We start from the raw sequence: 27,682 nt of genomic DNA, 5'->3' as shown, positions 1-27,682 counted from the left end.
TTTACAGGTAAGTATTTAGCTTTAAATAGGATTAATTTATTTAATAAGAGTTAATTTATTTCGTTAGATTTAAATTATATTTAACTTAGGGGGGTGTTAGTGTTAGGGTTAGACTTAGCTTTAGGGGTTAATAAATGTATTAGAGTAGCGGTGTGGTCCGGTCGGCAGATTAGGGGTTAATACTTGAAGTTAGGTGTCGGTGATGTTAGGGAGGGCAGATTAGGGGTTAATACTATTTATTATAGGGTTATTGAGGCGGGAGTGAGGCGGATTAGGGGTTAATACTTGAAGTTAGGTGTCGGTGATGTTAGGGAGGGCAGATTAAGGGTTAATACTATTTATTATAGGGTTATTGAGGCAAGAGAGAGGCGGATTAGGGGTTAATAACTTTATTATAGTAGCGGTGAGGTCTGGTCGGCAGATTAGGGGTTAATAAGTGTAGGTAGGTGGAGGTGACATTGGGGGCGGCAGATTAGGGGTTAATAAATATAATATAGGGGTCGGCTGTGTTAGGGGCAGCAGATTAGGGGTACATAGGGATAATGTAGGTTGCGGCGGTGTACGGAGCGGCAGATTAGGGGTTAATAATAATATGCAGGTGTCAGCGATAGCGGGGGCAGCAGATTAGGGGTTAATAAGTGTAAGGTTACAGGTGTTTAGACTCGGGGTACATGTTAGGGTGTTAGGTGCAGACATAGGAAGTGTTTCCCCATAGGAAACAATGGGGCTGCGTTAGGAGCTGAACGCTGCTTTTTTGCAGGTGTTAAGTTTTTTTTCAGCTCAAACGGCCCCATTGTTTCCTATGGGGGAATCGTGCACGAGCACGTTTTTGAAGCTGCCGCATCCGTAAGCACCGCTGGTATTGAGAGTTGCAGTGGCGGTAAATTATGCTATACGCTCCCTTTTTGGAGCCTAACGCAGCCCTTCTGTGAACTCTAAATACCAGCAGTATTTAAAAGGTGCGGGGGAAAAAAGCCAGCGTTAGCTACGTGGGTCGTTACCGACAAAACTCTAAATCTAGCCGTTAGTTTTCAGATGAATGAGTCGTCTGTCACCCACTCTGCACTACTAGTGTAAATAGGGAATATATCCCTAGGGTGAACACCGTAATTACTTCCATAAAGAATTACTTCTTATGTTGTCAGACAGGGGTGAATTAACTCTATACATTCCTACCCTTTCCGGTTAATACCAGTTATTTATTATGATTTATTACACCTTAACGTAACTACCTTGCACTCTGACTTTCTTCATGTATGTATATATATATATATATATATATATATATATATATATATATATATATATATATATATATAAATATATATATATATATATATATACACAGAATATATATATATATATATATATATATATACACAGTATGTATACATATGTTTTTATGTATTTATATGTGTAAATATTTATTTACAGACATATACACATATAAACACACACACAAATATATATATAGCTAAGTAGATAAAAACATGTAAAAGCATATGTATGCAATATTTATAATGAATAAAGTGTTTAATATTTACAGTAAATACACATAACAGAATATGTTCTAGGCATTCTTAATAGAACATATTCTTCTATGTGAAGAACATTAGGAATGTGAGATAATATTTTCAAGTTGGGTTTGCGCACTTGAGACATCGGGTTTGTGCGCAAGTAAGACATTTTCCCATCTTTTTTGCTCCATTGACTTCTATAGGGGAGTACGCTAACGTGTTTGCGACATTCTAACTTTGTTTTTTTGCATGCATCAGATAAGTGTGCAAGCTTTTAACTTGTAATACAAGCGCTACCCGACGGGCGCAATGAACTTACTTCTAGTAGAGTTAGCACGAAACGGGAGCATTAAATACTGCTCCATTTGTAATCTGGCCTAATAAGGGTGTGTTCTATACTTGTTGTTTGTGTGTTACTGGAAAAGAGGATTATTATCTCTGTGCTGTGTGGCAATGTGAGAGTTATTGCTTGCTGTGTGAGTATTGCTAGAATTGTGGGGTTAACTCCCTGCCCTATGTATAAAATACTGTGAATCTGAGTGTGGAAGCTGTGTTATTAATAATATGGGAGTTTAAGAGACATTGTAGTGCCACAATTACATGCTATAATTCAACTGGGTGCATGTGTTACTTTAATTGAGGAGTTAGCTCTCTGCTCTATATGTTACAGGCAATCTGGAGGTTACATTCCAGGACAATGTGAATTACTAGCAATCTAGCAACTAGATTGCGATTTATGCGCGCTATAGGGAAATTAATGAACGCAACAAATGTTGTGTTATTTAACCAGCTATAGTGCAGCCATTACAAGTTTTGAAACAGCCGGCTTGTGCGTGCGATATGGGGTTTTAACCTCTATACCACACAAAATACAAGCTCTGTTTGGACGTGCTCATGCACGCTTTCCCCATAGACATCAATGGGGAGAGCGGGTCAGAAAAAAGTTTAACACCTGCTATCGTGGAATGAAAAGCTCCATAATGAACCCCTATTGATGTCTATAGGGGAAAAAAACTAACGTTAAAACCTAGCACCCTAACATAAACCACACGTCTAAACACCCATAATCTGCCCCCCAACGACATCGCCGCCACCTACCTACAGTTATTAACCCCTAATCTGCCCCTCCCGATATCCCCGCCACTATACTAAAGTTATTAACCCCTATTCCCCTGCACCCCAACATCGCCCACACTATAATAAATCTATTAACTTCTATTCGGCTGCTCCCTGACATTGTCGCAACAAAATAAAGATATTAACCCCGAAACCTCTGGCCTCCCACATCACTACCACTAAATAAAACTATTAACCCCTAAACCGCCAGCCCCCCACATCGCAATAAGCTAAATTAAAATATATTAACCCCTAAACCTAACCCTAACCTAACCACAAGCATAACCCTAAGCCTAACCCTTAATGTAACCCTAACCCTAACACCCCCTAACTTTAACATAATTAAAATATAGCTAAATTAAACTTACAATTAAATAAATAATACCTATTAAAAATTCTTACCTGTGAAATAAAACCTAAGCTAGCTACAATATAACTAATATTTATATTGTAGCTAGCTTAGGTTTTATTTTTATTTCTTAGGTAAGTTTGTATTTATTTTAACTAGGTAGACTAGTTAGTAAATAGTTATTAACAATTTACTAACTACCTAGTTAAAATAAATTCAAACGTAGCTGTAAAATAAAACCTAAACTGCCTTACACTAAAACCTAACATTACAAAAAATAAAAAACACTAAAATTACAAAAAAATAGAATGAGAGCTGCTTAAATCCTTTTGGCTGATTCAAATTTGTCAGCCAATAGAAATGCAAGGGACGCCATTTTGAAACGGCTACCTTGCATTGAAGACTATTTGTTATATTGTAGCTAGCTTAGGTTTTATTTCACAGGTAAGTATTTAGTTTTAAATAGGAATTATTTAGTTAATAACTGTAAATTTAATTTAGCTATATTTTAATTATGTTAAAGTTAGGGGGTGTTAGGGTTAGGTTTAGGGTTAGGGTTACGTTAGGGTTATTAGTTTAATTTAGTTTTTTGCGATGTGGGGGCTTTCGGTTTAGGGGTTAATTGTTTATTATAGTTGCGGCGGTGTAGGGCTTGATAACTTTAGCACAGTGGGGGCGATGTGGAGGGACGGAAGATTAGGGGTTAATAATATTTAAATAGTGTTTGCGATGCGGGAGGGTGACGATGTCAGGAGCAGCAGATTAGGGGTTAATAGGTTTAATATAGTATTTGCGATGCGGGAGGGCCTCGGTTTAGGAGTTAATAGGTAGTTTATGTGTGTTTAGTGTACTTTGTAGCAGTTTAGTTATAAGTTTTATCTAACAGTTTTGTAGCGTAAAACTCATAACTACTGCTTTTAGATTGCGAAATGGATCGTGTCGGTATAGGCTGAGATGCAGGTTTTTTCACCGCAAAACTCCTAATGGCAGCGCTATAAAAGTCCCATGAAAAAATGTCATTTTTACGTGTGCGGAACTGACATTGTGGTACAGGCTAAAAGGCTTGCGGTACAGCTATACCGACAAGACTTGTAATGGCTGAGGTGCTGTTTTAACGCTGAAATGGCCATTTTTTCAGTCTTAAAGCACGAATGCAAAACTTGTAATCTAGGTGTAGGTGTTTTACTGAGTGATGAAAAATGTGGTGGGGGATGGTAGGAGTTAGTCAATAATTAGATGTTGTACCTATTATGTAAATCAGAAAAGGTATATAATATACCAATACTTAGTAGTCACTTATAATAATTATGGTGCACATCTAATGTGGATTCTTAGAGGGTAGAACTAAACAACTAGGAATACTAATTGTACAAAGAGATACACTTAGGATTATTAGAAAAGAATGCCACAAAGAAAATTATTTCTTTAACTCCAAATGATCATATGAATATGAAAATTACTCTATTTGTTTAAAATGCTCCATTACATTCATACTTTAATACTTTATTGTTTCAACTAGGAACAAACATTCACACAGAAGTAGCCTGAAAGGGTTAAAAAAACTTAAACCCAGTTAAATTAGATTGATATAGTCAGCAATGCTCTATGTATTCAACCTGATGCCCACAGAAATATAATGAAGGATAAGCTAAGCCCTTACAATCTGAGGGCTATTTTACTTTTAAATAGTTATATTTTCAAAGGTAAATAGTAGGCACCAGGATTCAACAAATATATAGGTATATACAAATTCTATTATTCACTAGGCAAGCAGTTAAAAAAGCAACAGACAGGAGAGAACTAGCTTCTCCTGCTGGACCCCTGACGCGCGTTTCACAGAACGCTTCCTCAGAGGGGGTGCGGGCCGCTGCTACTCGGCGTTATTTATGTTGGTGGTTGTCCCACCTCAAGCCCCTGATTTGTTGTCCCTCTCGATTTCAAGTGGCTCTGATTGGATGCTCATTCTGTCAGTGATATGAATAGACAGTGACATCCGGTATTACGTAACGAGAGGAGGGAGTGTGAGTAGGGGGGCGTATATGATGTCGATAAAGGACCAATCAACACTAAGTAAACAAGGGGTGTGTATATTCAGTGGCAATGATTGGATGATCACTGCGGTTTGTAAATAAGGCATTGAGACTTAAGAATTACTTTGTATCATACCATACCACTGCTTAGTAGTGAATTATTATATCGTACCGCAATGGCATAATTGAGATCTTAGTCTTTAAAGCAAATACATAAAATATACGATTTATAAGCGGACGCGTTAAGGGATATAACGTGTTTATTCAAGGGTTGTGAGACAGATTGCTGCATGTAATGACAGCCTATTGGGAGATGCTAGGATTTCATAGTATATTAGTGTGTTAATATATTTATTTGTTAATATATAGATAGAAGTTTGGATAGCCGATCACGATATAGGATACTGTCTTATAATTTATACTGATTTAGTTTCGAAATAATGCAGAGTAGTAGTTATTCTTAGTGAGGTAACGTAATTTGATATTCTTGGTGTATGTTGTACAGATGGGATTCATAAGGAATAATTATGAACCCGATCAGTAAATACACCGACAGCATATAGTTATGTGCTAAGTTTAGCACTATATTGCATTGTCTTTATTTCTATCTGTCGATGTATATATAATTTTAAGCTGATGTACTGACAGTGGGATAGGGCGTATCCTGCAGTTTGGTCTTGGGTTAGACTCTTTTATTTTCATCTCCATATATATAGAAAAATTCAGGCCAGTAAATACAAATTGATGAAGTTTTGTCTAGGCTCTAGATTCTTATTTAGAATCCCAAGTGTGGGTTATCATTGGGGAGTAGCGATAGTGCTAAGTAACAAGAAGTGATAGGATTAAACACAGGAAATATGATGTGTGAGGGATAAGACTGTACATAAATAAAAAAGTGAAAAGGTGATGGGGGAAAGGACTGAATAAAATATATACTTAATTGCAGTATCTTCCAAATGTGAGTTAATATGATATGATGGTCAGTCTATACTGTGAAAGAGGGAAGTGTGTGGTATTCTTAACTAGATGAGAGTATTAGTCTTTGGTGTCATTGGCGGTAAGAAATTGAAAGTAAACATAATATATTTAAACTATTTATAGTCATAGGTAGGAGTGGGAAGTGATGCCTTATTATAGTGAAAAGGGGAGTGTAAAAGGGAGCAACATGAATATGTTAAGTGTGAGTGAAAACTTATTTGTGTTTTGCTGTGAGTTGGGGCCAAAAGTGTACCCCTTATTGAACAAATAAAGTGGGAAAGATGATGTCAAAATTAGTAAGTGACAAATTGTAAGTGCCAGGTAGAGGAGAGAGACTGAGACTCTTACTGGTAATTAATTCTATATACTGTTTTAATTAGTGTGTTATTTAACTGTATATTTGGATACGATGAAAATACATAGTTATTTCTTTGGAATTAAGTCCCTTATCTCACATTATTTAGATAATATCCTCTGTGTTATACACTTATGATGGTTATTGTATCAGTCGAGATGTTTAACAGTTATTATCCTATGTAGGTTGTTCTAATGATAACCTTAATGTGTATTTTCTCCCAAAATTAGGTGAGTATATAATACTGAAAACACTATTTTAGATAATGATGATACTATGTATTTTTAACTTAAGGGTTAGATATATACAAAAAAGTTATTGAAGTCATTCATGCCAAACGGTTTAACCGCATTTAGAAGATATATCCATTTGCACTCCATTTTTAATAGAGCCTTTTCAATGTTGCCACCTCTTATGCCAAGAGATGCTTTTTGGATCACAGTGTATTTTAGATCTATGGGTGAACCATTGTGGTGTGATAAAAAATGTTTGGCCACAGAGGTGATTTTTTTGCCTTTATCTTTATCTCTTTGGGCATATTTGATGTTATACACATGTTCCAAGATGCGTGTTTTTATCTCCCTTGTCGTCATGCCAACGTATGCCATTTGGCAAGAGCAATAGAGTACATATATTACTCCTATAGTGGTGCATGAGAAATGTGCTTGGAGGTTATATACTTGTCCTGTTTTTTTAGTTATTGTTTTTGTTTTCAGAACATATTTGCAGGCAGAGCAGGTACCACATGGGTACATACCTGGGTTTGTGTCTTTTTTCTTGGCAGTTCTTACAAAGTGACTGGATACCAGTTTGTCTCTCAAGTTGTTTGGTCTCTTATATCCTAATGAGACTCTGTCGCCTATTAATGGCTTGAGAGTTTCATCATTTTGGAGTATGTTCCAATAGTCATTAATGATTTTAATAACATGTGGCATCTGGGGATTATATGTCGTAATGAGTCTGGGACATGACTCTTGAAGAGTTTTGCTTTTTGGGATTAGTAATTCATCTCTACTTTTCCTAAGTGCTTTGTACTTGGCTCTCTTTATGGATTTCTTACTGTATCCACGTGCCATTAGTCTTTGTGCTAAAGCTACACTTTCCTGTATGTAGATCTCATTGGTAGTGCAGTTCCGACGGAGTCTCAGAAATTTCCCGTATGGTATTGCTTTCAGGGTACTTGGAGAATGGGCACTGGAATGATGTAGAAGAGTATTGGTTGATGTTTCTTTCCTAAACATCGTAGTATTGATGAATCCTTCATTATTTTTGAATATTTTTAAATCCAAAAAGCATATCTCCTGCTGGTTAGCCTCAAAAGTTAATTTGATGTTTAGATCATTCTCATTAATTCTCTTCATAAAGGTTTCAAGTTGTTCATATGACCCTTACCAGATGAAAAGAACATCATCTATGTATCTTAACCACATTGGGATGTGTTCAGTATATTTTTCGAGCTCATTAGAAAATACATAGAATAGTTCCCAGTAGCCAAGAAATAAATTTGCGTAAGTCGGCGCGCAAGCTGTACCCATAGCGGTACCTTGGGTTTGCAAGTAATACCTGTCATTAAATGTGAAAAAGTTGTGAGTCAGGACAAATTTCAAGAGTTGAATTATAAAGTCATTATGTAGATTGTTATCATTATTATTTGAAGCCAAATAATATTTAATGGCTTTAATTCCATCTTCGTGTTTTATATTTGTGTACAGGGACTCAACGTCCGCTGTTACTAGCCACATATCCTCTGATAATTTGATGTTTTGTAACAGCTGCAGTACCTCCATTGTGTCACGTACATATGAGGGTATGCTTGTAAGATATTCCCTTAATCGCAAGTCTACAAATTTACTTGCATTTTCTGTTAAGTTGTCATTTCCTGACACAATAGGTCTTCCAGGGGGTATTGAGGAATTTTTGTGCACTTTCGGTAGAAAGTATAAAGTGGCAACTTTGGGGTTGTCCTTTATCAGATACTTTTTCTCTGAGTTAGATATTATATTGGATTTCCAAGCACTTAATATCATCTTGTTATATTGAGTAAGATATGAACTCTGAGGGTTGAATATCAACTGTTTGTAACAAGCAGAGTTAGATAATTGTTTTTTAGCCTCATCCATATACATTTGGTGTGGCCAAAGGACCACATTCCCACCTTTATCCGATGGCTTGATTAAAACATCTTGCCATGATTCTATCTCTCTTAATGCATTAATTTCATTGATATTAAGGTTTTGTTTGGTCCTATATATGGGCAATTGTTCGATTTCTTTACAAACCATCTTACAGAAAATCTGTATCTCTGGGGATATAGAAAAGGATGGAACATAAGTAGATTTGGGTTTTACATTTGATTTCCAAACAAAAGATGCAGGTTCATCTACTTGAGTATTTGTGTTAGTTACTGTTTGTATATCTGTACTGTCTGCAGATAGCTCCTGCAGTATGTCTACAGTCAGTAAATCTTCTGCATTCAAACTGTTTGGATTAAAGGCATATAGTTTTTTGAGTAATATTTTTCTGGAGAACAGATGGATATCTTTTATTACCTCAAATTTATTTAGTGAATTTACAGGGCAGAAAGACAGTCCTCTGGATAGTACAGATTTGTGTGTAGTACTGAGTGTATAATCAGAGAGGTTAATAATCCTCATTTGTTCATCCTTATCTTGCTGAAGGGACTCAATTCCCTTCTTCTTGTTGACTGTCTCACTGGGCCTGAGAATTTCCGTTTGTTGCCCCTGTTCTGAGTGTTGGTCTGATTGGCTGAGGTGATTGGTGGAGTTATATTGTGAGGGGTTTTGGACAAAAAAGATGATGAGGAAGAAGAAGATGTGGAGGATTGTACTGAGCTATAGCTCTTAGGTCTGGCACTAATTGTGTCTGTATTGCTAGTACTTTCATTGTCAGTATTAGTGTCTGAGTCATTATCTGAAATATCTGTTTCACTTTCTGCACTGCTCTCAGATTGTTGAACAAGATATCTGTTACCCCTATATCTAGGGGTGACATTACTACGCCAACGATAAACTCTTTGATTTTGAAAATCTTCAATATCTCTCTGCAACTTTTGTTTTTTAGTTGCTATTATTTCTTGCTCCAATTTGTCCAATTCCTTTTGGTATTTATCATACTGATTTTTGTAATCTATTTTATCATTAAATTGAGACAGTTGGGCATTATATTCTTCAATTTCAGAATCTAACTTTGTTAGTTTGAGTTTATCGTGTTTAATTAATATATTTATTAATTTGAGAGAGCACTCTGACAAGGCTGTTTCCCATTCTTTGGTTAAATCATTGTTATAAAGGTTAAAGGCTGGAAATACCTTCATCCTTAACCCTCTGGGAATTATGTTTTTTTCTGCATACTTCTCAAAGAAGTGCCAGTTCCACCATCTTTTAGATTGTTTATGTAAGGTTTGATGTAATTTACATAACACATTGTTTAATTCATCCTCATTGATTTGTATATTGTCCCTAGTGGAACTGTTAAAAATAGAGTTAAGTTCTGTGAGTCGTTTCTGATGGCGATTAGCCATGTCTGATTGAATATTCATTTTGTGTATTTTATTACTTATTGAATCCCCAAGGAAAAGGGCTAAACCCAGAAGAGAAACTCTGGGTATATTCTCCCAAAGAACTAAGCTTTGAAAAATGTGGTGGGGGATGGTAGGAGTTAGTCAATAATTAGATGTTGTACCTATTATGTAAATCAGAAAAGGTATATAATATACCAATACTTAGTAGTCACTTATAATAATTATGGTGCACATCTAATGTGGATTCTTAGAGGGTAGAACTAAACAACTAGGAATACTAATTGTACAAAGAGATACACTTAGGATTATTAGAAAAGAATGCCACAAAGAAAATTATTTCTTTAACTCCAAATGATCATATGAATATGAAAATTACTCTATTTGTTTAAAATGTCCCATTACATTCATACTTTAATACTTTATTGTTACAACTAGGAACAAACATTCACACAGAAGTAGCCTGAAAGGGTTAAAAACACTTAAACCCAGTTAAATTAGAATGATATAGTCAGCAATGCTCTATGTATTCAACCTGATGCCCACAGAATTATAATGAAGGATAAGCTAAGCCCTTACAATCCGAGGGCTATTTTACTTTTAAATAGTTATATTTTCAAAGGTAAATAGTAGGCACCAGGATTCAACAAATATATAGGTATATACAGATTCTATTATTCACTAGGCAAGCAGTTAAAAAAGCAATAGACAGGAGAGAACTAGCTTCTCCTGCTGGACCCCTGACGCGCGTTTCACAGAACGCTTCCTCAGAGGGGGTGCGGGCCGCTGCTACTCGGCGTTATTTATGTTGGTGGTTGTCCCACCTCAAGCCCCTGATTTGTTGTCCCTCTCGATTTCAAGTGGCTCTGATTGGATGCTCATTCTGTCAGTGATATGAATAGACAGTGACATCCGGTATTACGTAACGAGAGGAGGGAGTGTGAGTAGGGGGGCGTATATGATGTCGATAAAGGACAAATCAACACTAAGTAAACAAGGGGTGTGTATATTCAGTGGCAATGATTGGATGATCACTGCGGTTTGTAAATAAGGCATTGAGACTTAATAATTACTTTGTATCATACCATACCACTGCTTAGTAGTGAATTATTATATCGTACCGCAATGGCATAATTGAGATCTTAGTCTTTAAAGCAAATAATTTAAAATATACGATTTATAAGCGGACGCGTTAAGGGATATAACGTGTTTATTCAAGGGTTGTGAGACAGATTGCTGCATGTAATGACAGCCTATTGGGAGATGCTAGGATTTCATAGTATATTAGTGTGTTAATATATTTATTTGTTAATATATAGATAGAAGTTTGGATAGCCGATCACGATATAGGATACTGTCTTATAATTTATACTGATTTAGTTTCGAAATAATGCAGAGTAGTAGTTATTCTTAGTGAGGTAACGTAATTTGATATTCTTGGTGTATGTTGTACAGATGGGATTCATAAGGAATAATTATGAACCCAATCAGTAAATACACCGACAGCATATAGTTATGTGCTTAGTTTAGTATAGACTGACCATCATATCATATTAACTCACATTTGGAAGATTCTGCAATTAAGTATATATTTTATTCAGTCCTTTCCCCCATCACCTTTTCACTTTTTTATTTATGTACAGTCTTATCCCTCACACATCATATTTCCTGTGTTTAATCCTATCACTTCTTGTTACTTAGCACTATCGCTACTCCCCAATGATAACCCACACTTGGGATTCTAAATAAGAATCTAGAGCCTAGACAAAACTTCATCAATTTGTATTTACTGGCCTGAATTTTTCTATATATATGGAGATGAAAATAAAAGAGTCTAACCCAAGACCAAACTGCAGGATACGCCCTATCCCACTGTCAGTACATCAGCTTAAAATTATATATACATCGACAGATAGAAATAAAGACAATGCAATATAGTGCTAAACTTAGCACATAACTATATGCTGTCGGTGTATTTACTGATCGGGTTCATAATTATTCCTTATGAATCCCATCTGTACAACATACACCAAGAATATCAAATTACGTTACCTCACTAAGAATAACTACTACTCTGCATTATTTCGAAACTAAATCAGTATAAATTATAAGACAGTATCCTATATCGTGATCGGCTATCCAAACTTCTATCTATATATTAACAAATAAATATATTAACACACTAATATACTATGAAATGCTAGCATCTCCCAATAGGCTGTCATTACATGCAGCAATCTGTCTCACAACCCTTGAATAAACACGTTATATCCCTTAACGCGTCCGCTTATAAATCGTATATTTTATGTATTTGCTTTAAAGACTAAGATCTCAATTATGCCATTGCGGTACGATATAATAATTCACTACTAAGCAGTGGTATGGTATGATACAAAGTAATTCTTAAGTCTCAATGCCTTATTTACAAACCGCAGTGATCATCCAATCATTGCCACTGAATATACACACCCCTTGTTTACTTAGTGTTGATTGGTCCTTTATCGACATCATATACGCCCCCCTACTCACACTCCCTCCTCTCGTTACGTAATACCGGATGTCACTGTCTATTCATATCACTGACAGAATGAGCATCCAATCAGAGCCACTTGAAATCGAGAGGGACAACAAATCAGGGGCTTGAGGTGGGACAACCACCAACATAAATAACGCCGAGTAGCAGCGGCCCGCACCCCCTCTGAGGAAGCGTTCTGTGAAACGCGCGTCAGGGGTCCAGCAGGAGAAGCTAGTTCTCTCCTGTCTGTTGCTTTTTTAACTGCTTGCCTAGTGAATAATAGAATCTGTATATACCTATATATTTGTTGAATCCTGGTGCCTACTATTTACCTTTGAAAATATAACTATTTAAAAGTAAAATAGCCCTCGGATTGTAAGGGCTTAGCTTATCCTTCATTATAATTCTGTGGGCATCAGGTTGAATACATAGAGCATTGCTGACTATATCAATCTAATTTAACTGGGTTTAAGTGTTTTTAACCCTTTCAGGCTACTTCTGTGTGAATGTTTGTTCCTAGTTGTAACAATAAAGTATTAAAGTATGAATGTAATGGAACATTTTAAACAAATAGAGTAATTTTCATATTCATATGATCATTTGGAGTTAAAGAAATAATTTTCTTTGTGGCATTCTTTTCTAATAATCCTAAGTGTATCTCTTTGTACAATTAGTATTCCTAGTTGTTTAGTTTTACTGAGTGAGTTATTTGATTTATCAGTCATTATTCTGGGTGTTACTGTCAGTACAGGCATAAATTTTCACACTTTGTGTTATTAGTGGAACGGGAATTCATTAGCATTATTGACAGAAATGAGTTGCTACATTGTGAATAATTTAAATGAGGCAAATATAAAATAAATTAGAAGGTTGAGGGTCGTGGGTGGCTTAGGTAGCATTAAACTGAACTATGCCACTGACATTTATAAATGATTAAACATAATTAAATTAAGCAGGATAATAATAATAAGCTGCCATTCATTGGTTAAATCCTACACTATGAACTAAATAGCTTTGATTTCCCTTAAGAACAAAACCACAACACAAATGTTTGCGATTATAATTTAATTATTGTTAAATAAAACACTTACTCTGCTTTTGCTCCCAATGCTGTTGCCACTATTCCTGCAATACCTCCCAAAATGCCAGGTAATCCATGCAGATTGTGTACTCCACAGGTATCTTGAATCTTCAGCTTGGAAGCCAAAATTGGCTGGAAAATATCAAGTTATTAATTAAGTTTTTTTTTTTTTTTTTATTCTTTTTATTGAAGACACAGAGAAAGGCATTAAGGTTACAAGCATGTTATCACAGAGTTGCATAAACATAAGAATATATAGGAATGCTAAATTATACATAGTCTAGATCTGTAGGGAAGTTAAGAATGCACATACTTGCAAATGAAAAGTATTTAAAATTTTAAAGTAAGGTAAATGCAGACAATAGTTGTGGAAAACATTTCACAATGTGGAAATAAAGAATGGCCTTCATGTGCCTTCCATATTTTTTATAATATAACAGAATAAGTTTCACTATATATAAGTAGTGTAATTGAATTGAAAATATTGAACTTGAAAACTTATAACTCGATTTGTAAGTAAGGCTTATCAATTTCACATGACAAGGTAGGAAAAATAAAGTCAGCATTATGGTAAAATTCAAAGATGTACATAGCAAATTATAGGGGGAAATAAGGTGTGGTATTGGCTAGAGAAACCACGTAATTCACTCTCCTGAGAAGGGAGATATATTAAGGGGGAGGAGGGGGGGAGGTGGTAAGTCAAGTCAGGTAGGCAGTAAGCTTGGGTCATATTTCTTGTAACTCAATAGACCACTGCTGGACCAGACTGTACAATAAACTCAAGGTAGGAAAGAGTAACTATTTTAGTGTGTGCAGTTTATAGGTAATATTGGAAATTATACACAGGGTTACGGCCTAGATAAGAAAAGCCGCTATGAAACCTTTAGGTATCGTATAAAATATAACTCAGGTAAACATGCATAGTATAAACAATAACAATAAACAGAATTGCGTGTCTAAAACCTGGAGATGAAATAACCAGCTAACTCAAATATATTATCTATTGTTTCATGAAACAAGAGCTGCTATTAACTTAGGTAGCCAGCTTCGTGGTAAATCCAGCACAATGCAAACATCCTGTCTTCACCGTTTCAGAGATATAGTCTCATAGATTGCAAAGGGCCCTGGATAGGCCATATTTTCTCTCAATATTAGCTATTATTGTTATCTGTTTGTAAAGAGCAGTTCTGACAGAAATATAACTTTGCTTCGAATTTGAGCGGTATAGGTAGCTCTCAAGATAATTAGAGCTTTGCAAATGTCCTACTCAAACAGAGGGATAAATATCGTGCTTTCATACAAGAACATGGGAAACTATTGCCTGGAGGTTTAAACTAAGCATGTTTCAACCACCTGTCTATGTGGAAAGTTTCATGGGCAATTGAATGGCCAGTAAGTACAGGGATAGAGAGTGCTAATTTACATGTAAGTGAAAAAACAAGTACTGTGGGCGCCTTAAAGGCAGGTCAAAAAAATATATGAGTTGATTATGTCCTAATACATATGAAAAAAATCTTTTTACAAATGATAGGTAAAGGATCAAGAAAAAATAAAATAAAAAATCTTTTAACAAATCATAGGTAAATGATCAAGAAAAAAAAAATCAACAGCCAATTGAAATGAATGTTAAAATATAATTTAATTAGACTATACTAAATGTATTAAAAGAGTTGTAAGCGAAATAATTCATACAATGAGATAAATATAAAAAGGCAATACTAAATGTACATAAATAAATGCATAAAAACTTGTTTGTATAAAATAAGTGATTCTCTGTAAGTGACCTATCTATGTAGAGAGAAGACCTCTAAAGACACTTCAAAATACTTAGCCTCTGCTGCAGACAGGGTTAAGGAAGCAAAAAAGCAGTACTAATGAGAGAAAATGAATCCTGGTGATTTAAGCAAAATAACAATGAGCTGCAACAATGATGCTCAATTCAATTTCACAGTTTTAGGATTGGTGTAAAACGGCAATCGCGTGCAGGTTATAACCATGAAGAAATAGTACCTTAATTTGTTCAGGAGCTCCAAGTGTTTTTGTAATCCAATGTAGCAGTTATACCGCCAGCATGAAACAGCTCTGGGAACCCTCTGTGTGTGATGGGAAGAAAGCCGCCAAGCTCCTCTCCCCTACAAACTCTGGAATTCCACCCTCAGCTGTGTGATGTCCGTTTGTTGCTTCAGTGTTTCCTGGAGTACGGTGTCCTTAGTGAGCCACAATATTGTGAAGAAAGTAGTTCTTTTACACCAATCCTAAAACTTTGAAATTGAATAGAGCATCATTGTTGCAGCTTATTGTTATTTTGCTTAAATCACCAGGATTCGTTTTCTCTCATTAGTACTGCTTTTTTGCTTCCTTAACCCTGTCTGCAGCAGAGGCTAAGTATTTTGAAGTGTCTTTAGAGGTCTTCTCTCTACATAGATAGGTCACTTACAGAGAATCACTTATTTTATACAAACAAGTTTTTATGCATTTATTTAGGTACATTTAGTATTGCCTTTTTATATTTATCTCATTGTATGAACTATTTCGCTTACAACTCTTTTAATACATTTAGTATAGTCTAATTAAATTATATTTTAACATTCATTTCAATTGGCTGTTGATATTTTTTTTCTTGATCATTTACCTATCATTTGTTAAAAGATTTTTTTTTTCTTGATCCTTTACCTATCATTTGTTAAAAGATTTTTTTCATATGTATTAGGACATAATCAACTCATATATTTTTTGACCTGCCCTTTAAGGCGCCCACAGTACTTGTTTTTTCACTTCAATATTCCTTTTGCTAGTTTGTAGGGAACTAGTATCCATCTGTGGTGCTGGTCCTTGCTGTTGGATTTATAACGCAAGAAGTTTAATCTTTTTTCCAATATAGTTAATTTACATGTAAGGCCTACATTGTATCTAGTAGAGTAGGACCCAACCATCCAAACTTAAAGATTTGGCACAATTTCCTTAAGTTATTTAAGATACAGCGAAAAAAGGGGATAATGCCTGGTATGTATAGTGCAGGACCAGCCTGCTCAATAAGGCCTTAAGGATATTTTAAAGTGTTTGAGTTAATGTAAAAAATTTTCTTCGAGACAAACATTTGCTAAATAGGAGATGAGAGATGTCAAAGCTTCCATTGAAATTAACCGTGGACACCGCACATCCCCTTATACAGAGATACATACATGCAAGTCAATAGTAAAACAGATAATGCTGTTATTCATGATTAAGCAGGTCCTGTATGTCTCACACAAGTAAACCACAGTACTCACCCATTCATAACAGGGATATTCTAGGTAAAAAATGTGGTAGTGCTACTACTTCTGTAGGCGCAACAATACTATCATATGACATTTACTGACATAAAGCAGAGTGTGAAAGTATTTATATCTTAATAAGGGATCATATTTTTCCTTTTCACTTGGTGGAATCTCAGCAGCTGGGCACGGGCCCTATGCCCAGCGCACACGATCCCTTACAGTTAAGGATTATATATAGCCAAGGGGAAGGAAAACATAAGGAGTTACTAGGAGGCATAAGTGTGTATAAACATAGAAACTCTGCTTCTGAGAGAGCTCAAAAAGCACATTTGTGAATACACCAACAGTTAACAGTGAGATAATACACTTAGACCACAGTATTGTTGTCCCTATATGTCAGCATGGCATAATTGAGTTAGTGAATGCGGACAAGACAAAATTCTTGAGCTGCAAAGTATAAAAACTAAGCATTAGAAGGGTGTGTGCCTATTTTGACTAAGCCACACCATCTAGATAACGTAATCAAAAATTGAGAAGAACGGTATACAGGCAAACAATTACCAATAACCTATGATAAATCAAATATCAGAGTCTGCATAAACTGAACATATCACAATATCTGTCCATGACTCTCAGGGTGCGGGATAACTGAATTTGTAGCTTTCGGAGGGGAAGTCTCCTATGCAGTGCATGTGAAGATTTAAAGCAGCACTCAAAGTTGCAACCGTCTTGAGTTAATCTAGTAACAGTACTTATATAGAACATAACCAAGTCCTGTACAGAGCAGTATGTATAAGCATATATATAGATTGATCCCTTCAAAAACATGGGAGTAAACATATGTACAATGCAGGCATATAAGGGAATATGGGAAGCAAACTTGGTGTGTCAATGTTAATATTTAGTGTATTGCGCAAAGTTTCTAAGCGCAAAACCTGTAAGGAGTGGGTTTATCCTTTTTCATAGTAATTCAAGCCCACAACCGAGCCACTAATACGACCTTCATGGCTATGTTTCTTGCAGTGCGGCAATCGGTGAGTCAGCCGTAACGGGCAACTGACGAAAACACCTTCCATCTTACCGGGTACCCCTTGTTGAGCAAAGTGAGCAGCCATATCTCTGAAAACCTCCCCTGTTACATACGAGTGGGACAGTGTCTTGTCGCTCCCTGGGCTAATCCTAAATGACACTCCATGTCCGCGGTCAGAGCCCAGTACAGGCAGGCTCCTAGCAAGAAAAGAGGGGGAGACTTTCTGCCGGCCCAAAAATGCGGCGTCAACATCAGCCCGATGCGTAGGTGTAATGGCGGGTAAGTAGTTGTCTGCTGTATTGCAGGTTTTGCTTCCTCCTAGAGCCTGGGTACCCGGCGTAGGGTCATGTGCTGTTGTGGTAAGGAGCTTAGGAAAAAACGCCTCTAGCAGTCTGTGCGAGGCCTCAATATAGCCCCATGCTGTCAGCTCACAGTCCACTTCGGCCGCCATTTTCTTTTATATAGTGGTTAAGGCCACCGCTGATATCCGTACCGTGGCTGGTTCCCGACACTTCAATTCAGATGGCTGGGTGCAGATAGTATGCCGGCATGTAGATATTGTGAGTTGCTAGGTCCGCTGTGACAAGCACATGCCTTTCAAAAGCTTCGCCAGTTGTCTCCCGCTGCGTGGTTGCAGTATAAGGCTTAAACTTATATATATATATAAATATCATGTATATATCTTACCAAATATCATATATATATATATATATATATATATATATATATATATATATATATATATATATATGATATTTATATATACAGGGAGTGCAGAATTATTAGGCAAATGAGTATTTTGACCACATCATCCTCTTTATGCATGTTGTCTTACTCCAAGCTGTATAGGCTCGAAAGCCTACTACCAATTAAGCATATTAGGTGATGTGCATCTCTGTAATGAGAAGGGGTGTGGTCTAATGACATCAACACCCTATATCAGGTGTGCATAATTATTAGGCAACTTCCTTTCCTTTGGCAAAATGGGTCAAAAGAAGGACTTGACAGGCTCAGAAAAGTAAAAAATAGTGAGATATCTTGCAGAGGGATGCAGCACTCTTAAAATTGCAAAGCTCCTGAAGCGTGATCATCGAACAATCAAGCGTTTCATTCAAAATAGTCAACAGGGTCGCAAGAAGCGTGTGGAAAAACCAAGGCGCAAAATAACTGCCCATGAACTGAGAAAAGTCAAGCGTGCAGCTGCCAAGATGCCACTTGCCACCAGTTTGGCCATATTTCAGAGCTGCAACATCACTGGAGTGCCCAAAAGCACAAGGTGTGCAATACTCAGAGACATGGCCAAGGTAAGAAAGGCTGAAAGACGACCACCACTGAACAAGACACACAAGCTGAAACGTCAAGACTGGGCCAAGAAATATCTCAAGACTGATTTTTCTAAGGTTTTATGGACTGATGAAATGAGAGTGAGTCTTGATGGGCCAGATGGATGGGCCCGTGGCTGGATTGGTAAAGGGCAGAGAGCTCCAGTCCGACTCAGACGCCAGCAAGGTGGAGGTGGAGTACTGGTTTGGGCTGGTATCATCAAAGATGAGCTTGTGGGGCCTTTTCGGGTTGAGGATGGAGTCAAGCTCAACTCCCAGTCCTACTGCCAGTTTCTGGAAGACACCTTCTTCAAGCAGTGGTACAGGAAGAAGTCTGCATCCTTCAAGAAAAACATGATTTTCATGCAGGACAATGCTCCATCACACGCGTCCAAGTACTCCACAGCGTGGCTGGCAAGAAAGGGTATAAAATAAGAAAATCTAATGACATGGCCTCCTTGTTCACCTGATCTGAACCCCATTGAGTACCTGTGGTCCATCATCAAATGTGAGATTTACAAGGAGGGAAAACAGTACACCTCTCTGAACAGTGTCTGGGAGGCTGTGGTTGCTGCTGCATGCAATGTTGATGGTGAACAGATCAAAACACTGACAGAATCCATGGATGGCAGGCTTTTGAGTGTATGAGTGAAAAAATAGATAGGAGCGCTAAAAGCTAAAGGTGCTAAATGTATTGATGTGATATTTATTAGAAAAAGAAATAAACAAATTAGATGTATGTCTAAAGAAACATAGATTTATTCACATTAGGTGATATAAAATTGTAAAAACGGACGTCTCCGTAAATAAAAACAATTTCTACAATAAAGTTGCCATCATTTGATATAAGAAAAGACTTGCAATATAAAGTTCAGTCCAAATCCGCACTTAACTTTTAAATCGGGAGTTGGTTTGTTAGCAAGGCAGGGGCTTACCCAAACGAGTGCACAGTCAGTCTGCTCCGTGATTCGTTGTACGGCCGTAATGACGTCACTATTGGGGGCGCTGTCTTGAAAACACTTACTGATTGGTGTAAATGCGATGTTAGTAGGTTACACTGTTTCTTGCCTTCTTTTGCTCCAATACAGCGTTCAAATGAAGAGAATGATCCTGCACTTAGTGCCAAATAGCACGCAGGATAACCAATCCAAAAGTGTGGTATCAAGTGGTGTCCAGAGATGACCCGTTACAGGTCTAGTGTCAAGTTGGAAATGGCTAACAGTGTTAGCAGGTAGCTTTGGTTTATCCCAAATCCAAGGACGTAGTAGGAGTAATGTCCAGAAATGACCCGTTACGGTCTAGTGGTAAAATCAGAATGGCTAACAGTGTTAGCAATATGGCTCACTTTTAAATGGCAAGTGTTAGCTTAGGTGTAGTTGCAGTACATCAACGCGTTTCTCCCTCTGCAGGGCTTTTTCAAGATGACTGGTCTGCAACAGGTGTATCTTCTTTTAATGGTGTAGCTTGCTTCCCATTGGTCAAATTTTACCTGGGAGATTGAAGCTAAGGCGGTCTTTGATTTTAAGGTAGTCAATTTTTAAAGGTGGTATTGGCAACAATAGGTTAAGGCAACTAATATATAAAAATATATATATATACATACAATCTTAGGGAGATTTACAATTAGTATTCCCACTCCCTAAAAAGGGTTTCTTAATTAAAACAAAATATTTGTATATAGAACATAGAAAATAGTAATAAAACCAAAAAGGAAAAAAGAGAGAAAAAAGAGAGAAAAAAAGAGTAACAAAGTCAGAAAAAAGAAAAGAATGCAAACAAGGGGGAGAGTCAAAAATTATATGTAATAGGAGAAAGTACCAATAGAACCTGCTAAATAATATGGTGTCATGTTTATTTGTGCAGACTAATTTTTTGTCAAATAAAAAAGGAGAAATGTCTAACTCAGAGTTCAGACCGGCAGGGAACAAGGTGTTGTATTTGTAAATCAATTCTGCTTCTTTGATTTTTAGAGCTTTCTCTATATTGCCTCCCCTCCAGTTTTGTTTCACCTGTATTATTCCCCAATAACTCAAATCTTTGGTATTTCCTTTGTGTATTGATTTGAAATGCTTATATAGGTTGGTGTCTACCATTCCTTTCTCAATGCACAATAAATGCTCCCTGATCCTATCTCTGATCATTCGTTTGGTCTCCCCAAAATATATCAGATTGCATGTGCACCTCAAAATGTAGATTACTCCTTTTGTGGTACATCTAATACAGTCCTTAATCGTAATTTCTTTATTTGATTTTGGGATATGTATTATTTTTCTCTTATCACTATGCTTGCAAGCCTTGCAAGAATAGCAGGGAAAAAAACCTGATATTGTCCCTCCTTGTAGATCTTTCTGTGTAAGGGTCAGTTTTTTAGTAACTAAAAAACTGACCCTTACACAGAAAGATCTACAAGGAGGGACAATATCAGGTTTTTTTCCCTGCTATTCTTGCAAGGCTTGCAAGCATAGTGATAAGAGAAAAATAATACATATCCCAAAATCAAATAAAGAAATTACGATTAAGGACTGTATTAGATGTACCACAAAAGGAGTAATCTACATTTTGAGGTGCACATGCAATCTGATATATTTTGGGGAGACCAAACGAATGATCAGAGATAGGATCAGGGAGCATTTATTGTGCATTGAGAAAGGAATGGTAGACACCAACCTATATAAGCATTTCAAATCAATACACAAAGGAAATACCAAAGATTTGAGTTATTGGGGAATAATACAGGTGAAACAAAACTGGAGGGGAGGCAATATAGAGAAAGCTCTAAAAATCAAAGAAGCAGAATTGATTTACAAATACAACACCTTGTTCCCTGCCGGTCTGAACTCTGAGTTAGACATTTCTCCTTTTTTATTTGACTAAAAATTAGTCTGCACAAATAAACATGACACCATATTATTTAGCAGGTTCTATTGATACTTTCTCCTATTACATATAATTTTTGACTCTCCCCCTTGTTTGCATTCTTTTCTTTTTTCTGACTTTGTTACTCTTTTTTTTCTCTCTTTTTTCTCTCTTTTTTCCTTTTTGGTTTTATTACTATTTTCTATGTTCTATATACAAATATTTTGTTTTAATTAAGAAACCCTTTTTAGGGAGTGGGAATACTAATTGTAAATCTCCCTAAGATTGTATGTATATATATATATTTTTATATATTAGTTGCCTTAACCTATTGTTGCCAATACCACCTTTAAAAATTGACTACCTTAAAATCAAAGACCGCCTTAGCTTCAATCTCCCAGGTAAAATTTGACCAATGGGAAGCAAGCTACACCATTAAAAGAAGATACACCTGTTGCAGACCAGTCATCTTGAAAAAGCCCTGCAGAGGGAGAAACGCGTTGATGTACTGCAACTACACCTAAGCTAACACTTGCCATTTAAAAGTGAGCCATATTGCTAACACTGTTAGCCATTTCTGATTTTACCACTAGACCGTAACGGGTCATTTCTGGACATTACTCCTACTACGTCCTTGGATTTGGGATAAACCAAAGCTACCTGCTAACACTGTTAGCCATTTCCAACTTGACACTAGACCTGTAACGGGTCATCTCTGGACACCACTTGATACCACACTTTTGGATTGGTTATCCTGCGTGCTATTTGGCACTAAGTGCAGGATCATTCTCTTCATTTGAACGCTGTATTGGAGCAAAAGAAGCCAAGAAACAGTGTAACCTACTAACATCGCATTTACACCAATCAGTAAGTGTTTTCAAGACAGCGCCCCCAATAGTGACGTCATTACGGCCGTACAACGAATCACGGAGCAGACTGACTGTGCACTCGTTTGGGTAAGCCCCTGCCTTGCTAACAAACCAACTCCCGATTTAAAAGTTAAGTGCGGATTTGGACTGAACTTTATATTGCAAGTCTTTTCTTATATCAAATGATGGCAACTTTATTGTAGAAATTGTTTTTATTTACGGAGACGTCCGTTTTTACAATTTTATATCACCTAATGTGAATAAATCTATGTTTCTTTAGACATACATCTAATTTGTTTATTTCTTTTTCTAATAAATATCACATCAATACATTTAGCACCTTTAGCTTTTAGCGCTCCTATCTATTTTTTCACTCATAGGTTCATTTCTGCTACCTAGTTGGGGACCCATAGGTATTTTTAGGAGTTTGGTGTATCTTCCTGCGCTCTCTAGTACTATTCTCATACTATAGGCTTTTGAGTGTATATATATTGGAAATGCCAGTGCAAGTACGGTCAGGCAACTGTATTTTGTATGACACTTTTCTTTAATAAAAGTAAAACAGTCTTTTTCCAGAGTCAGGGTATACTTCCCCTTTAAATGAAAAATGCTTTTCAGCAGCAACAGAAAGTACAAAACAAAAACGCCTACTCCTGTTAGAAGATTGATTAATAGTAGTTTCCCTAACTACTATTACTGGTCCAGCTACTCTGGCCCCAGTGAAAAACAAACAAGCATTCACAGCTTTTACAAAACAGTTTTCTCATCAGACCTTTAACTTCCATGCAGACAGGTCCTTTACAGGTCTCCACATGCACCATCCCAGTGCAGCCTGATACTGAGACCTCTTCCTGCTTTCTCAGAGCTATGATATAGCCCTGGGCCTAATTAACAAGGAACAGGTGTACTAGCTAACAGAAAACAAATTAACCACTTAACAACCAGGATAGATTGCTCTTTGTAACCTCTGACTAATATACACATGGTCCTGTACCCTGTCACATATCCCCCTCCCCATCTTAACACAGGCATGTCAGGGCATGTACCGTTGAAAGTGCATCAGCATTTCCATGAAGAAGACCTGCCCTGTGTCTCACCACAAAAGTAAAAGGTTGTAAAGACAAGAACTACCTGGTGATTCTTGAGTTCTTGTCCCTGTTGGTGTGCATCCACTTCAATGGGGCATTATCAGTGACAAGGGTAAATCACCTGCCCAATAGATAATAACGAACATTTCCAAAGCCCACTTAATCGCTAAGCACTCCTTCTCTATCACAGCATAGCGCTGTTCCTGGGGCAACAGTTTGTTGCTCAGATAGAGAACAGGATGTTCCTCATCCCCAACATATTAAGAGAGTATGGCACCTAAACCAACCCCAGACGCATCTGTCTGGAGGAAGAATTCCTTACTAAAGTCAGGAGCCACAAGGATAGGCTCTATACAATGTGCTGCACGTAGATCAGCAAAAGATTCTTCAGCTTTGCTGTCCCACCTTACAGTGTCTTGGCTCCTTGCTTTAGTAAGGTCAGTGAGGGGAGCTGCACTTGTGGCAAAATGAGAAATGAACCTCCGGTAGTATCCTATGATACCTAGAAAGGCTCTGACTTGCTTCTTCCTCAGTGGCCTTGGCCAGTGCTGTATAGCTTCTATCTTGTTAAGTTGGGGCTTTACCATTCCTCTACCAATCACATATCCCAAGTATTTAGCCTCAGCCAAACCAATAGTACATTTAGAAGGGTTGGCTGTCAGCCCCACTTTCTAAATGTGTCCAACACTGCCTGCACTTTCTTTAGATGAGAATCCCAGTCTGAGCTATGAATGATCACATCATCCAGATATGCAGCAGCATATATGGCATGAGGTCTAAGCAACTTGTCCATCAACGTTTGAAAGGTTGCTGGTTCTCCAAGGAGTCCAAAAGGCATTATTTTATATTGAAATAGCCTATCAGGCATAGCAAATGCAGTTTTCTCTCTGGCCTGCTCTGTTAACGGTATTTGCCAGTAATCCTTTGTCAGGTCCATAACAGAGAGAAATCTGTCCTTTGCTAGTCTCTCTACTAATTCATTGACCCAAGGCATGGGATATGTGTCAAACTTAGAGATTTCATTTAATTTCCTAAAGTTGCTACAGAACCTGATAGACCCATCAGGTTTAGGCACTAGTACGATTGGGCTTGACCAATTGCTTTGAGACTCTTCTATCACCCCTAGCTCAAGCATTTTCTTAACTTCAGCCCTTATAGCTAGTCTTTTTGCTTCAGGAATTTGGTATGGTTTTATCCTAAGGGTCACTCCTGGTTCTGTGATAATATTATGTGTAATCACTTGGGTTCTACCAGGTATTGGGGGAAAAACATCCCTATTCCTCTCAACTAAGTTTCTAGCTTCTTCTGCTTGCTGAGTGGTCAGTTCTACGGAAACTGATACTGATTGCTCTGGGGTTAGAGCATCTGCGTGTGTGTGTCCCACTGCTACTGTACAGGCTTCCATATCTGATCTAAAATTTCATATGGCCCCTGCCAACGTGCCAGAAGCTTACTTTCAGCAGTTGGGACTAGAACCATTACCTGGTCGACCCTGTTCTACTGTCTTACTTTAGCACTCTGGTCACAGTAGAGTTTTTGGGTACCCTGAGCCTGTTCCAGGTGCTGGTGAACAAGAGGAACAATTTGAGTCAAACGCTCTCAGATTTGTTCCACATGTTGCACCATATTAGTTCCTGGGACACCTTGTTCTTCCCAAGTTTCTTTCAGTATATTCAGCATACCACAGGGGTGCCTCCCGTACAGTAACTAAAATGGGGAAAAACTTGTGGAGCTTTGGGGAATCTCTCGGACAGAAAATAACAAGTAGGGAAGCAGTAAGTCCCAATCTCTTCCATCCCTGCTAACCACTTTTCTTATCATCCCTTTTAGAGTACGGTTAAATCTTTCTACTAGTCCATCGATTTGTGGATGGTACACTGAAGTTTTAGGGGATGTATGTTAAACAGCTGGCATAACTCCTTCATAATACATAAGACAAACAGGGTACCCTGGTCTGTAAGTATTTGCTTTGGTATGCCAACCCGGAAAAAAAACCTGAACCAGTTCCTTTGCTATAGTTTTGGCATTTGCCTTATGTAGAGGAATAGCCTCCGGATACTGGGTTGCATAATCGAGTAGAACTAAAATGTACTGGTGACCTCGAGCAGATTTTTCCAATGGGCCCACTAGGTCCATGTCAATCCTCTCAAGTGGCACATCTATTATGGGGAGAGATATGAGTGGGGCCTTTAACTTGGGCTTTGCTGATGACAATTGGCCCTTTTGGACAAGAGGCACAAAACCTTTTAATCTCCTCATATACGCCTGGCCAAAAGAATCTCCTGAGAACCCGTTCTTGAGTTTTTCCACCCCGGGTGTCCCCCTAAGAGGTGAGAGTGGGAAAACTCAAGCACCTTCCTGGTATAGGAGGAAGGCACAACTAGTTGTTCAAACTCTTGGCCTTCATCGTAGGTTACCCTGTAAAGGAGATAATTTTTTAGGATAAAATAGGTATATGTATCTTTTGTGTGAGTGTGACCCTCTACGAGTATACCGTTTACCACCACCACTCTGCTCCTAGCATTCTGTAACAATGAATCACCTGCCTGGTCTCACCCAAAACTATCACCGGCAGTCTCCAATATTCTTGGATCACTTACACCAGCCTCACTATCATGGTCTAAGTCAGGTTCTCTTTGTATAACCTCTACATCCTCTTTGTTATATTGTGTGGCCACACCTTTAGTGGACTGTTTTTTCCCTTCGTTTAACAACACTTCATTTACAGCTTTATTATATTAAATCTCAACCTACTCTCTCTGCATTCCCGTCTGGTTTTACCTCTTTTCGGGTTATCAACATATAAGTCAGAGTGAGTAAAATGAAAAATCTTATCAATACCAATACCTTCTTGATAACCCACAGGTTCCTCCTGTTTAGAAGTTATTGCCGACTGTAACAGGGAGCTGAAGTCATGGAAGTTATTCCCTATGACTAGGGGATAGGGTAATTGAGGTACTACTACTGCTGAGATCTTTACTAGTCTTCCTTGCACAAAAACCTCTACACTGACAGTTGGATATCATACAGTGCACCCATGAATACAAAGTCCCCCATTGTTTTATGTTTTTGTACATTAGTAGACTTGATTAAGCCACCTGCCACCAAAGTCAAGGCACTACCAGAGTCAATTAGTGCCCCTACTTCTTGATTGTTCATAAGCACTGTAACTCTATAGGTATTTAAACTTTCCACTAGTCCAGCTAAACATAATAGTCCACAAAAGTTTATAGGATCCTCCACTAGTCCACACTGCATCGGTTCTGTGAAGTTAGGACACCTCGCCCTAACATGTACTTTTCTGACACACTCAAAGCAGATTAGAGTATTTCCACCAAAGCGATCCTCTTTAACTGTAGTGCGGTCTCTAGAGTCTGTCCTGTGCAAAGGCACTCCCAATCCAGACTCTGCTTCAGGCTCACCCTTTCGGGGACTTGGCCTCAGAATCAAAGCAAACACCTTAGGGGAAGACTTTTCAAAGTCCTTTGCAGACAGATATCGTTCTACTTGTGCTACCATGCTATCATAGGTTGTGGGGTTTCCTTGACTGATCCATTCACATAGACCATGGGAAAGCTCTCTCAAAAATCTGTCTAGCACCAGAGTCTCCACGATTTGTGCAGGACTTTGACTCTCTGGTTTGAGCCATTTCCGGGCCAGATGAATTCGATTGAACATCTGTGACCTGGGAGCCTTTCCTTCATTAAATCGCCATTTATAGAAGCGCTGAGCTCTTACAGTCACTGTCACCGCTAACCGGGCCAGAACTTCAGCCTTTAAT

General features: G+C 37.6%; 1 protein-coding gene across 1 annotated transcript in view; it reads right to left on the bottom strand.

Moving 5' to 3' along the window:
• The window catches only part of RHAG (Rh associated glycoprotein), a 168,825-nt gene that overhangs the window by 30,950 nt on the left and 110,193 nt on the right, over positions 1 to 27,682 (bottom strand). Inside the window, exon 7 of the mRNA XM_053709562.1 lies at positions 13,490 to 13,611. Coding sequence (XP_053565537.1) covers positions 13,490 to 13,611 — 122 coding nt within the window. The remainder of the gene's footprint in view (positions 1 to 13,489; positions 13,612 to 27,682) is intronic.

The sequence above is a fragment of the Bombina bombina genome, chromosome 4 (assembly GCF_027579735.1).
Source record: "Bombina bombina isolate aBomBom1 chromosome 4, aBomBom1.pri, whole genome shotgun sequence".
Taxonomy (NCBI): Eukaryota; Metazoa; Chordata; class Amphibia; order Anura; family Bombinatoridae; genus Bombina; species Bombina bombina.
Note: the sequence above shows the minus strand (reverse complement) of the source record. Positions and strands in the feature narration are given on the sequence as shown.